The sequence below is a fragment of the Podarcis erhardii genome (assembly GCF_964252035.2).
Source record: "Podarcis erhardii genome assembly, chromosome: 2".
Lineage (NCBI taxonomy): Eukaryota > Metazoa > Chordata > Lepidosauria > Squamata > Lacertidae > Podarcis > Podarcis erhardii.
The window spans coordinates 85,471,952-85,486,902 of record NC_138498.1 but is presented as its reverse complement, the minus strand read 5'-3'; the positions used below and the strand labels follow the sequence as shown (position 1 = coordinate 85,486,902).

The window sequence follows — 14,951 nt, the reverse complement described above, 5'->3', positions numbered from 1 at the left end:
TGGTGGAAGTTACCTTCTCATCTTAAGAAATTAACAGAATATTGACTTCTTGCTTTACAGTGAGCTTGGCGCCATCTGGTGCGTAAACTAGGTCAAACCAAATCACAAGCTATTTATAGTCAATGGATACTCCCTCAAGGGGGAACTGGCTTTTCACACAAGGCTCATTCCTCTCATAACACACTTTTTTGTTAACCAATGCATTACAATGACAAGAAGATCCCCCAGTTCTGTCCTGTGATTTTATCTATGTTGTGCGCAGTGGCAAGAGAAATCTTAGGAATTTTTGTCCACCCGCAGCAACTTACATGCTATATTAAAAAATGAAATAAAAGCTGAAGCTGTTCAAGGCAAAATGAAGGGGGGGGGACCCTCAGAAATAATTTACCTGGGAAATGAAATAGAGGCAGAAGATCCATACATCTTTATTTCATTTTGATCTTCCCTACAATTTTTTTTTAAAGAAACAAACCATCTGAGGAAAAGCACAGGCTTCTAAGCAAATGAACCTCACCCGCTCCCTTCTCTTTCCCTGGACTCTACCCCAACACTGAATTTCAAAAGAGGCTCAGAAAGTTCAGGGACAAGAATCTCATTTAGTGCGACAAATAGTTTAAAAAAAATCCTTTGTTCAAGTTACTTAACCGTATCCCCATCTCCAAAATATAAAAAAGTATAAATTCAAAGGTGGAGGACAGAAGGAAAGATTTGCTACCAAACCTTTGAATAAAACAGTTGTATTTATTCTCTGACTGAGACATTCAGTGCCAGTACAGGACCTGTGTGCGTGCTTCCCTACTGAAAATTAGGGGGCCTCTCAGCAGACTTTGAAGTCGTGCTAGTAACACTTTGAGGACTATGGTTTCATTTAAGTCCAAGGCATGGTATAAATACACCTCTTCTGTATAGTAGGTGTATCACAGAGCAAACAGGTCCTAAAAGTGACTAATACCACATTTTGGAGGTGATTTCCAAAAACTTTTTCCTTGCCGCAGTTTTGTAGGCTAGACACACCTCCCCCCCCCCCATTCCCCAACTTGGTGTGGCTCAGTATGCTCATTGAACCTTCTTCCACCCCTTTTAGCTCTTTCCCAAACTTTTTACTTCTAACTTATTTATAGCGCATCAAGGATGTTGTCGATTTTGGTGATCAGCTCCTGACGCTTGTTAGAATGCATCTTCTCATTCTCAATGTATGTATCCTTCTTAAGCTTGCCGACAACCAGCCGCTCAGCCTCCACAGATGATTTCAGGACCAGCTCCTTTACTTGGCTGTCAAGTTTCTGAATTTCGCTAACCTTGGAAGAAATTTGGGACAAAACGTTAGGTGACTGGACAACACCATAGCCATACAAAGCAACGGTAATAGAGTGCTTTCATTTTATTTTTACGGTCACCCTAGAAGTAGTAGATTTGCAGGGTCTAAGCAAACAATTACAGTCGTACTTTTGAAGTTGAACAGAATCCATTCTGGAAGTCCATTTGACTTTCAAAACATTTGAAAACCAATGCGTGGCAGCCGCAGAAACCCCGTCGGATGTTTGGCTTCCAAAAATAGTTTGCAAACAGGAATGGTCACTTCCAGGTTTTTGCAGGGCTCGAGAACTAAGCTGTTCGAAAACCAAGGTACGACTGTATATGGCAAACTATACAATGATATGTTAGAAGCTACACCCATTTAAACTTTACATTTAATGGTTTTGAATATGGACACTTACTGCAACAAACATGTCAGTGCTGGTTCCATGATAGTAAGAGCACTTGATTATGCTACATTTCATTCATACTTTGTTTTTGAGAAATGAAATGCCTTCTAACCTTCCTTCCATTTTATAGCAAAACATCAGCAGAGAATATGTAGAGATAACAGCTACAGTGTGTGTGCACAGCCCCTCCACTCAGCCCTCCTACCAGTTACCAAGGGAGCTTTCAGCTAACTGCAGCCGAGTATTAATGAACAGAATACATTAACAGCCCTTCCGTTGCAAATTATGCATTGACATCCTGGCAAAAGTGACCATCTTCAAGATAAATATATTCACCAACAGTTCCAGGGAGATCCACTGAATGCATCTCCTATTGTTGGTGAAAGTTTCACTCAAAGCAGAGTAGAAGCAGTCTGCTAAGAGAATGACACGTGGACCACATTTGTGCCTAAGGATTAATACAACTTAAAATCGGGAAGTCAGGATGCCTTAGGTTTCGTTCACCAATGTTGAGCAGCAGCTTTCAAAAAACATTCCATTTCAAAGCAGTAGGCATGTTAGGTAAGTGGTAGCCAGAAGGCTTAATGCACCCAGAGGGGCTTGATGTATTCCCCACACAACATTAAAACATTTGGAGCAAACTTGCTACCTTCAGGGCCTACTCACTGAGAGAAGGGCTTGGCTGAATGTGGTGGAGGACCCTGGCCAATGCATCTCATCAAGTGGGGATAGTCGACAGTCCTGGTTTAGATATTTTATACAGGTAGCGCAATATTTAAAGCCATGGCAGAATGAAAACAGGGAAATTCCCCCAAGGCTCTCCAGCCTTATGGAGGAATGCTTGGAAATAAACTATCAAGGAACCTAGAAATCTCAACTTTAGCAGTATTATTCTGGAATCATCATGATACACTGTAAACACAGAATGAAGGCAACAAAAAAGAATTTCTTTAAAGTGTGAGGAAAATATCTGCCTTGGGAATGACAAGAGAAAAGGCAGTTTAGAATAAAGGCAGTACAGTAACAATACACACTAAGGAGCCAACGGATTCTTACTTTGTCACACAAGTCAGAGCCTTCTGTCTTCAGCTTGGACTGCAATGAAGCTATTTCGTTGGTTAAGGCCTTATGTTCAGTCTCCAGTGATTTTTTGCCACTGTTTAGGTTTGAAATATCCCGTGACTGCTTATACTTATTCACAGCTTCATCAAAATGGCGGTACAGACGTAGTCTCTTATTCACCAGGGTGAGAACTTGCTCTGTGATGCAGGCAACTTTCATCCTAGCTTCTGCTGCTGGGTCCTGCAAAAGCACAATGGCTTAAATACTTGTTACAGTATACAGTGCATTCTAAGTGTCCAGAAAGTGTTTTGTGTGCTCCCTCGGTAGTCCTTACAACAACCCTATAAGATCTGTCAGCATAACCTCCACCTTGGAAATAAAAGACCGAGGCAGAGAGATTGGCATACCTAAAGTCTATCTAGAGAGTCGAAAGGGAAAAGGCAAGATCTAAACCAAAGGAGTTCCTAGTTCACAATTCTGTCGCTTATTCACTACACTGGCTAAATTCATCAGACAGACTTTACCAAAATAGTTGTTTGCAGCAAAGTGCAAAAACAAGAAACACTGAGTTCCATTTGCTTCAAACAGACTTGTATGCGATAACGAAACAAGGATATCCACTGTGCAAGCCATCTTGACTGAATCAAAATTAATTAAAACATGGACCAAAATGCCATTTTAAAAGTCTACTTCATTCTATGAAAATTAATAGATGAAGAATTTTGGCCAATTTGGATCTTAGCAGTGCTTTGAAAAAGGTAAGCCCTAACACAACATGCTCATTTATTGACTCAAAGAATTAATGTATTTCAAGTATAGTTTGCCTATGCTAAGAAACTATTAAATTTCAGAGCACCGCTGATATAAAGATAAGGTAATAGCTTGCTCTCGCAATATATCCATATTTTACAAAAAGAGTAAGTGCTACCTCACATAAAAACAGCAGCGAATCCAGTACTCTAGCAGTCAGTGCAAGGGCATTTAATACCAAGGAAAGGGCTCTCCCAAAGGAAACAGTGAGACCAACCCTCCTGCCACATCCTCCCTGTTTCATCGTGCCTCTATTGCAGTACCTTAGTGATAGAGAAGTCCAGCCTCACGTAGAGGATCACTGTAAAGAACAGGATGTAGAAGGCTCCAACTACCAGGAGAGGTTCTTGCAGCATCAGGATCTTGTTAAAATTATAGTGCACCTAGGAAGAGCAGGGCAAGCAGTGAGAAGAGCGTAAACTTCCATTAGTCAAGATGACATGCTACCCACCTTACATTCCTATACGTAAGAACAATGAGATACTTGGACATTTAAGACGCAGCTCAGAACTCAAGAGTGAAGCTCAATCTTTTCACTGATCTATGAACGTGGTCTGTTGCTATTGCAGCCATGTCACTTGCTAGAGAGCAATCTGGGCTGCAAAGATGAGCGCGGTACTTCTCATTATTATTGCTATCTAAGCAAAGGGCTTATGCTTACCACAATATCCTGGATGTGCTGCTCAACTAGGTTGTTCTTGTGCGCAACTATGACTGGACGGCCAAAGGTGTCCAAATAGGTGTAGTGAAGTTCATCAGGTGCCCGGCTGATGTCATATGGACTATCCACATGGATATTCCTGCAAACAGAGGTGTATACAATACTGTTAGCTGTCCCAGGAAAAACTTAACCTGGTTGTTGTTGTTGGGGGGGTTGGGGGGGAGAGAAATTAACCCTGGATTAGCCCCTGCCCTCCGATGTCCATGGCTGGGGCATGGTCCTTTGCAAGTAAAGCTGTGCACATGACCTGCCACTCACACACAGGGGCTGCATGTAACTGGGATGCCTGGCTGTGTTGGTATCCTGATTGAGTGGTGTCCCTGTGCACAAGCAGCTGCTCAAACATACGAGTTCCTTTGCAGACAACCATGCTCCACACACTGTCATTATACAGGGCAGGGGGATGTGGAATTGAGACAGGGACATAAATGCTGCTCCTTGCTTCACCATAAGCAGAATAATACATAAGCAGGCCATGTGTTTTTTGGCTGACACAAAGTGCCTTGATCTCAACCATATTATTACTTACTTGGCACCTTCTGGAAGGATTATCTTTACAGTTAGTGAGTCTGTAACTTGCTCATCAAACACGTGGTCAACAAATCTCATCTTCAGGGCATACTGATCACCTGGGAAACAAAAACCAAGAGGACACTATTATTTTTTCAATGTATCAGGATACCAGCTATGAAAGCCCTGCTGGGTAAAACAGTCACAAGTTTAAAGGTGAGCTTAAAAAAGCCCCATTAAGTGCCACTACAACTTGTTTTAGCCGCATGTTGCTTACTCGCAGTAAAGTTCAGCAATATCCACACTATTACTGTGATAACACATTGAATTGTGCACCCAGCATAAGCTGTGCAGAGCACAAAGCTTAGTACAGCTTAGCTGGATATCCCCCATTAACCACACTGTATATCATTTTGTATGTTTTGGGAAAGGAACAGAAAGGTGTCAGGAGAGTAGGAAGTACGGGGAGGTGTGCCTGAGAGCAAACCTGAAGGAGCTTCTAACCATGCATGGCATTTTTCAGGAGATGCCTGCATCATTTAAATTCATATAATCAAGTACTGAGATGCACTTTAACAGTACAGAAGCTGGTTTCTGAGCACGTATGTACAAATAATAAAAATAAGAATCTTTGGAATTCCAAATATACCATTCTGCATAGAACTGCAGACAGTGAATAGCTTTGTACTCCAGTTGCTCAAATTATATTCCAGATGCCACTGCCTTAACAAAGAAACCTACCAAGATTAAAGAGGTATTCATAGCTAGGCAGGTTATAACCAATGATGTAATGTGTCTTCCAACCACCAAACAGGGGGAAGCGAGGGCGGATCTCCATTTCCACGGAGTCATCCAGGATGAGGAGATGACTGGTGGATATGTTGCCAATTTCATCTCTGTAATACACATCTTGAGCAGCAGCAGGAAGGATAGTCTGCAAAAGCAAGATAAGCACTTAATGTTAAATTCACCAGTACCGATGATTGGGGCACTTGCTAGTCACTGTTATGCATTTTCACTAAAAGCAAAGAGTTATCTCCATTCTCACAGCAGTTGCAACCACAGTATAAGCAAATCATATACAGCAGACTGAATTTAAAAAATCACATTGGAAGAGATTCTGGTCATACAGTCCAACCCTCTGCCCTAAAGTGTCGCCAACCAATGCTTGCCTGATCTTTCCTTCAAAGTTCTCAGGTTCTAAATGTAGTGCCTACATTTCTAAAGAGTACAATACAATGCTACCTTGGTCAACGAACAGTCCTGTTAACGAACACTTTGAACAACGGACTCCGCAAAACCGGACGTAGGTGTTCCGGTTAGCACACTTTGCCCCGGAAGATGAATGAAAGACGAACAAGGGCAGTGGGAGGCCTCATTAGGGAAAGCACACAGCTCGGGTTAAGAACACTTTGATCAAAGAACAGACCTCCAGAACGGCTTAAGTTTGTAACCCGAAGTACCACTGTATGTACCTTTTTTTTATTACTGTGTTTCCTAAGTCAATCACTGTAATTATTTTAATATTTAATACCTTTTAGTTTTAAAATGCTGTCTGAGCAATTCTTCCAAAAGTTAGAAAGGGAATCTTCTCACCCACTACCTCCTTTAGCTTTGTTCCAAAACAGAAGAATGGTGGGGAAGGCGAGCGACCTAAGGCTGCAATCCTAACCATATTTAAACAGACCTAAGTCTTACTGATTTCAGTGGGGCTTGTTCCCAGACAAGTAGGGTTAGGATTGTGCCCTAAGCCTGTACTTCCATATCAGAAACAAGAAGCAACATAAAAAAGGGACAGAAAGAAAGTTTCCAGTAAAGCACCATCTCCTCAAAAGCAGATCAGTAGCAATGCTTCCTTGCTGTCCCCTTCCCTACCCCCAAAGCCTGGTCCTTTCTGGCAAGGGGAAGAGGAACTGTTTACTTACACTTATACACACACACACACACACACACACACACACACCACCCGCCAGGCTCCTTTTAAGACAAAGAGAAATATGCAAGGGCAGACCTTGAAAGACTTCACAGAGGATATTCCACTGTCTGGCTGTCTTTGGTAGTCATATCTGGAGAAAGGCCCTTTGAGCACAGCTCCTGTGTGCTTCAAGTCAACAGTCTCTTCTACAGCAATGTTGCCCCAGTGAGAAACTTCAATGACACGTGTCATGGTAGTGATAGTCAGGAACGGACTGTTGTTTTCATAATGCACCTTAAGGTTATCCTAAGAAGAAACATCAAAGTAGAAACTGAAGACTTTCTGTGCTCGAGTGTGTTGTAGAAAAAGCCATTTCATTTACAGCAATGCCTATTAAGAAGACCTACTTGCAAATCAGACTCTCAACCATTTTTGTTGAGGTATTACACAATCTATGTATTGATTGAAATATTGCACAATACTCATTAAGAAATGTTGGCTAGATCTAGCAAGGATCCATCTTGTCCAGCATTCAGCCTCCGACACAAGTAAGCTTCTGAGAAGCTCATAAGCAGGGCATTAATGAAACAGTATTTCATTGCCTACCCCCAATATGCACTTAGAATCATGGAACTGTAGTGATGGAAGGGACCATGAGGGTCATCTCATCCAACCCTCTGCAATGCCCATTGTGGGGCTTGAACCCATGACCCTGAGATTAAGAGTCTCGTGCTCTACTGACTGAGCTATCCCAGTCGGAAGGTGTCTATGCTGAGAAACCACATGTGGAATAATGTGAGCAATGTCCATAGACAGTGGCTGCATTACTTTTTCTGAGCCCATTAGAAATCTGTAATAGCGCACACACAAAAGTGCCTTGTCTGTTTTGAAAGATTAAAGGCTTGGTGCCCTTTGGCTGAATCTTGTAAATACTAGCATGTTTCTGTGCTGGCCAGAGAGGAGAAGAAGCCTCTTGGCAGACCTGCAAAAAAACTGTATTGTGCCAAAGGCTGGCAGGCAGAGGAACACAGCAATCTCTCTCTTCTTCTCTAGTCCACTCACTGGCATGCATATAACCTCATGTACTCACCTGTGTGGTATTCTTTGTCCACCCAAGATGAACAGGTGGAGTTGTTACATACAAGGCAGCTTTAGTTTACTTTAGTTCCTTTTAAGCCCCTTACATTCCTGGCTTTTGGATTTATATTAATCATTTGACACAGCAGAATGGCATGCATGTATTTTAATTCTACATGAGTGACAAATTCCTTTTAAGCAGTTTCTCTCCTAGGAACATTAACTGGGATTAAGAGTTTACCTCACTGTATGGTGGAACATCCCTGAAGGGTCCATATTCAATCATGTCCTCTGACCGACTAGGATTGCCTAGTTTGGTGTAGCTTTCCACATTCCTTGAGGCCAGTTTAATCCGAGTAGTTTGGGTCTTGGTTGGATACGGAGAGTAAAAATAATGATTGCCCTCAAAAACCACAAACTGTTTCTCTGCTTGGGTGATATGAGTTGGGTACGGCTGCAGGACATGTGTAAAAACCGTTTCAACAGATAAGCGAATCTTTCCACCTGGAGCCAAAGGAGATGGCAGTTTTACAGTGAAGAATTTGCCACTGTAAAGGAGAAAAAGAGATAGAAAAATCAATCTGGCTCTGCTGGCTTTACAGACACCCATAAGCATGGAAAGAAGCTCAACAAAGATTCTCACTGAAGAATATATCATCTCCACCTTCATTTGTCTGCTGCAGTTCTGGACCACACAGTGGTTTGAGTGTAGACTAAAGTTCAAATCCCCACTGACTGGATGATCTTGGACTAGTCAGAGTTTCTCAACCTAATCTATTTCACAAAGTTGTTGTGAGGATAAAAGATGAAATATAAATGTAATGCTGTGGATACCAAAACCATCTTTGTATTCCTAGCTCAGTTATACTAGCCTGGGTTTAATCAAAATGGCAGTAACGTGGCCCACTGCTGTCAGCAATCAGAACATGGACTCTTGGGAACGTTTGCTATTTCAGAGAACCCTGATCTCAATTGACCAATGTTATAACAGCTAACAGTTTGATTTAAATGTCAAAAGATATATTGCAATAGCTTTTAAAAACTGGTCAGTAACGACTGACAACAGATAGGTTGGATGTGAGCTAATAAAACTGAAGCTGAATCCTGAAAAGACAGAGGTTTTGTGTGCCCCATTGTGACACCTGGGAGGTGGGGAGGCAGTCTGCCTTGCACTCCCATGAAAGGAGCAGGTTTGTAGCTGGGGAAGGCGTTTTCCTGGATTTAAAGTGTCACTGGAGGATCAGGTAGCTAGGAATGCCTTTTTTCAGTTCCAGCTGGTTCGCCAGCTACAGCCCATTCTGGATACAGATCACTTGGCCACTCCTTGATCTGGTAACTTCCAGACTGGATTACAGCAATGCACTCCATACAGGGCTGCCCTTGAAGATGACTTGGAAACTTTGATTGGTCCAAAATGCAGCAGCTAAATTACTGGTTGCAGTTTCATTCAGATCTCACATAACCTCCTGTGCTAAAACAGCTGCACTGGTTGCCAGTTCATTTCTGGGCCCAGTTCAAGGCACTCACATTAATGTTCAAAGCCCTAAACGACTCAGGGTCCAAATACCTAAAAGACCACCTCCTTCCTTACAGACCCTTGTTGTGGATTTCTTCAAGCAGTACATCAAGGAAAGTTTAAGGCAGCTTTATTTGGTCAAATGTAACATTTGGGGGAAGTCACCAGGGTAAATTCCAGCATCCCTAGGAATACCCGAGTTTTTTATAAGGTTTCTAAACTCCTAACACATGCACAATACCCAAGTACCATACATAGCATGGGTCTTATCAGGTAACTAAGCAACTGAAGTCTTATCAGGAGAGACAGTACAAGGCTAAAAAGCTCATCTATCAGGGCCAGCACATTCCTTTGCAACATATTCAAAGACATCCTTTCTTTCTTTCAACAGCATTCTTTTCACAACTCTCTAACAGCTCTTCCCAGCTCTTCAATACATGCAGGCTATATTTCCCACCCCACTCTCTTAGGTGCTAAGATTGCCAGAGCGGGCACACTTGGTAGTTCCTCTGCATTCAAAGCTTACGTGGTGGTGGCCTAGGAGAGGGTATTTTCTGTGGCAGCCCCTAAGTTCTGAACTCCCTCCCCACAGAGGTGCATCTGGCACTTTCATTATGGTGAACGCTGAAGACACACCTCTTTGCCCTGACTTTTGACACTTGAGGTGTACATTGATAGAACCCACCTTATTTCTGTAATTGTAAGTTGTTTTACTAGTATGGTCTTGTAATGCTGTAACCCATTCTGCGGGCAGGTAAATAATGATAATGATAGTGATAATTTTTGTTTCCAATAGACAGGTTTAGGCTTCTAAGAAGCAAGCAGATTATAATGCAACTCTGTGAATTACTATGCCTCCCAATTTCAAGTGATAACTGCATGTCATCAGAATTGTCAGATTAGATTTGTTTTTCTTAATTTTTTAATCTAATAATCAAAAAGAAAGCCACTATTAAAATAGTATCTGAAGTCTTAGATTTTCTATGATTCTGCAGGGCTACAAGCAAACGTCTCTGACCTAGTACAATATTTATTTTTTAAGAAACACTTTGGAAATTACAAAAATATACAGACTGGGCGCAAATTCTTCAGTGTATATTTTGTGGCAAACCTGGATATGATATAGTTTCCCTTGGTAAAACTCACCTTTTACCTTTTACCTTTGTCTCCTTCAACTCAAGAGTACTCTCTTCTTCTTCCTCGCCTTTCACCTATAAAAAACAATTAAATTCAAGTTTGGTCATTGTTACCATTTACATTTTCCATCTGAGACAGCTGAATTCATCACAAGTGCTAATTCCTACTCCCAGGGGTCTGCAAGTCAGCAAAGACACACTTCAATTTGACACACACACACCAACAATTAGCCATCCAATCATGAACAAGTTGTTGGCTAACTCCACAAACCCTGCATTATCTAAAAGCAACATACACAGAGGTCTGTTAAACCCTTGAGACTCTTATACAAGAACACGTAAATGCTGGCTTGGATTACTAACCAAGCCCATTGTCTGTAGCTGTCATTCACCCCTTCCTTCCTAGAGTCCTGCGGCATTTTGAAGAACCTGGAGAATGGAGGGGTGTTTGCTTTTCTGAAGGGATCCTGCAGAAGGAGCAAGCAACAATGTGCTGCTGTCTCCTGCAAATTTCAAACTATGAGAAAGCATTCCTCCCTTTTCTCTGTGGTGATTTTGAAGAGGCAAATCTTTTCCCTCTGAATTTGGTTTCTGTAATTCTAAAGCAACAGTGAGGCACTACTGGTGCTTTCTGCAGAAGCCAAAACAACAGAGATAAAGCACATTTTTCTTCTGCTTACTGGACAGGGAGTACACACACTGCTGGCAAACAGGTAGGCAAGTTCTGGAACCCTGTTACTGTGTTAGCTTCAGAACAAGAACATACAGTAGTGATTTATGGGATGCAAGTTCTGATCAAAGACTTGCTGTACTTCTACCAGAAGTCTTTTGTGAGAACTCACTGAATAGCCACAACTAGACAGACAAGTGTTGGATGACATGATTTGTTGAAAACAGTCCTGATTTTACTTTCCCCAACAGCCTCCCCAATGTTACAATGACAGATGATGCACCTGACAGCACTTTTCTTCTTAATTTGAGAGTAAACTGGCCAAAATTTAAAAAGATACATGTGATGCTTTCAGGTCCTTGGGAAGGGGTTCACTAGAAAGTAAAGGCATGGCTAGGATGTAGAATTGTTTTACTGATAATTTATATCTTCAGACCCAAATATATATGTACACCTACCCCCAGGTCAAAAATAATAATTACTTCCATTTTTAATCTACAAAGGGCTTCACAGGCCTCTCACTGTAACTCTAAGATGGATCAAAACTACCAGATACTGCAACCAGTATCTGATTGTCCAAGGACTATCAAGAAATTCATGTATGAGAGTGCAATGCCTATCCATATTCAGCATTATCCACTATCCCATAGGCCAGCAAGTATTCCCATTTTGCAAAATGATGAAATAGAAGACAACGGCAGTTATCCTATGCATATAGTTACAAGGAAGCAAGTTCCATTGTTTAGAATGGGACTGTAAATAACATGAGAAATCATACTTGGGGGGTAGCTTTGCCTAACGTGGTGTCCTCCCATTGTTTTTGACACCACCACCCAGGTTGACTGGAAACCAGCTGAAGGGCACCAGGTTGGGGAAGACCCCTATAGAAACTGTGATTGCATAGGGAGCAGGGCCTAGGTTCCAATGAGCTCACTTTTGGCCATCAGATACAATGCCAAAGACTCAGTCCACTACCCTTACTGCCTTCACCTACCTTTACTGTACGTACTTACAACCCTTTCTTCCAAAGGCAAAATAAGCTTAGCTCATGTTTCTAGCTGCTATTACATTCCTTAAAATCAAGTTGCCTTGCGGAATGAATTCTCTGCAGCAAATGGGAACATAGGAAGCTACCTTTTATCAAGTCAGGCCACTGGTCCATCCAGCTCACTGACTGGAAGCCACTATCCGGGATTTCAGACTGGGCTTTCTCCTAGTCCTTTCTAGGAATACTAGTTATTGCACATGGGACTTTCTATATTCAAATCAGATGCTCTACCACCAAGCTACAGTACTTTCCAAATAGCTGTGACTGCTCACTTTCTAATAACAGAGCACACTCCACTATGGTATCTGCAGCCATTCATGGTTCAGGACAGAGCTTCAACTAACCAGTTTTCATTAACACATTGCCACACAGATCGAAGCAGCTAAAACACACCTTCTAGAAAGGCTTTCTCCTAAGCTCACATTTACGAACACCTCCAATTATTGCAGGCAGGCAGGAAACACAGGCAGCAATGAATAATAATAAGCCACTTAAATGTTCTGATGCCAGCAGCCTGCTGTTCAGCTAGCCACAGGCCTTGCAAACGCATGCGTTATGCGGTTTTATAGACATGCCTTGAGATCCACGCCTCCTTCCCTCTAGGTTGCCACTGGTTGCTCTCCGATTGCAGCACTTACGCTTACGTGTCAGTATATGCCAGGCCATTTACTACAGCAGCAGCTCTGAAGGGAGTCAGCAGCCAGGAAGAGGAGAAATAAAACAAATACGTGGTGAGCACTGCTGCAAAGTGACAACCCTTTCCAGGACACTGTCTGGGTCAAAAAGCTGGCAAACCCCCAAAGGGCAGCTTACGTGTAACTTTAGAAAAGACTTCTATTTCCACCCCCACGCCAATATGGATCACATATTCTGCTAACACTGCATTCCCAGATCACAATCCACTGTGTGTGCTGCCCAGAAGATCCCAGACTTTTATTTCGGATGGACAAAAAATTGATAGGGTTTTCTTCGTGGCCCATATATCTCTGCAGGACGGCCTCCTCTACGGGAAGGAGATAGCCACCCCAAATCTGCAGTTTAGCCTCCATCCCTGCTAACTATACGGGGAAAGGAGCCAAACACACCACAGTCAGTACAGTTAAGAAAGACAAACCCCTGAAATGCAATGCCATAGCGTTGTCGAGGCGAGGGGAGGAGATGCTTTGGAAATTATATCCGCTCAAATGCCAATAGCTCGGTACCAATAAACGAACTTATTAGGGAATGAAAAGCTGCAGGGAATGGAGGCAGATGCCCAGGCAAAGTGGGTTGGAGGGGGAAAGATGATTTTCGAAGCCTGGGCGCGGCGAGGGAAGGCGAAAGAAAGGCAGAAGCACAACTCCTAGAAACATTTGCCCCGCGCGCAGAAGGAGAAAGAGAAGCGCGAGCGGGGAGGCGCCAGGGCTGGCCCAGGGCGCCGTCTCTGCGAGAGGCCGGGGGGAGAGGGCGAGCGAGGCTCACGGGGCTCCGAGACATGAGGCGCGGCGGCGGGAAGGGCTTCGGAAGCGGAAGGCCGCGGAGGCTGCGCGTCCCCCCAGTAGCTCGCTCACCTGCACCCCCAGGTAGGCCAGGTGGCTTTCCAGGCCCGGGTCCAGAGCCAGCAGGAAGGAGGCAGCCGACCCGGAGCCCCCCGCCGGGTTGGCCAGGCTCAGCTCGGCCGTCACTTTGGCCAGGTGAGTGCCGAGGTCCACGGTCCTCTTCACCTCTTCGTTGACCAGCTCCGGGGCAGCCAGGGCGCCCCCCAAGCAGAGGAGGAGGAGGAGGGAGACGCGAGCGGCGCGGCTCTCCATGGCTGGCCACGCCGAGAGACTGAGCAGCCGAGCGAACCGGATAGACTCCCCTCCCTCGCGGCAAGGTTCATTCATCAGGCGGGCACAAGATGGCGCCCTCCACGCCGAGAGAAAGACAAGATGGCGGCGCCCAGAGGCCGTCGGCGCTCCAAGATGGCAGCGCGGACGACGGAGAGGGAGCGGGGGGGGCCCTCCCCGTCACGTGACCGAGGGTGCGAAGGGAGGAGCCTCCTCAGCTGTAAAAGAAAACGTCAGGCTGAAAGCTGCCGGAATGCGTCAGATTGCAGCAGCCGTAGTAATGGATACCACTGGGTCAGATGTTCGATTTTTTTTTTTTTTTTTTAAAAGGCAGTAAACTGCTCTTGGAGAAGTAAGCTGCTTATCCAGGGAGACCTTTATTCTCCAACATACGGTTTTCAAATTACGAAGTCTCTAGTTAAAGCAGAGGGCAAAACAGCCAATGGGATTAGTGTGAGAAAAGCAATACTGTAATAAGTTACACTTGTGTGAGAGTGAGTGTCCAGGTCTTTATGGGAAAACACAGAGAACAGTTTTATAGAAAACGGAAATTAAGTTGAGTGGCTAATCAATTATAATAAAGTTATAATGCATAAGCTTTCATGGGCTACAATCCACTTTGTTGATTTTTCAGGTGCCAGGAGACTGCTAACAGAATAACAAGGCTATCTCTAGATATAAGATTAGGAGCTGCTTTTTCTGAGTACTTCAATGTTTGCTCTACCATTTGTATGGGAATTTAATTCTAATAACTACTGTATTACGGGTATATTTCTGTGTAATATGTTACATTTCTATATAGTTGGTTTATTAAGAAAATACAGTGCACAATGATAATAGCAGAAGTTCATACTAACAGTGATTCTAGGGCTGAGAGAAAAAGCTCTGTTTATTCCACATCCCATGCATAAGGGAGTATGAAAGACTTTGAGCCAGGTCAGGGCAGAGCTTATCTGAGGCCCAGGGTGAGAG

At 43.4% G+C, this 14,951-nt stretch overlaps 1 protein-coding gene across 1 annotated transcript; it reads right to left on the bottom strand.

Annotated features, from left to right (window-relative positions):
• Window positions 1–401: 401 nt before the first annotated feature.
• On the bottom strand, window positions 402–14,066 carry RPN1 (ribophorin I). The gene is made up of 10 exons (XM_081851004.1): window positions 13,722–14,066; window positions 10,464–10,528; window positions 8,043–8,349; window positions 6,821–7,030; window positions 5,551–5,743; window positions 4,829–4,928; window positions 4,240–4,378; window positions 3,842–3,961; window positions 2,763–3,008; window positions 402–1,298 (listed from the first exon to the last, which is right to left on the bottom strand). Exons 1-10 carry the CDS (start codon window positions 14,034–14,036, stop codon window positions 1,116–1,118), a joined length of 1,878 nt encoding a protein of 625 aa, XP_081707130.1. The 5' UTR covers window positions 14,037–14,066; the 3' UTR covers window positions 402–1,115.
• Window positions 14,067–14,951: the final 885 nt, after the last annotated feature.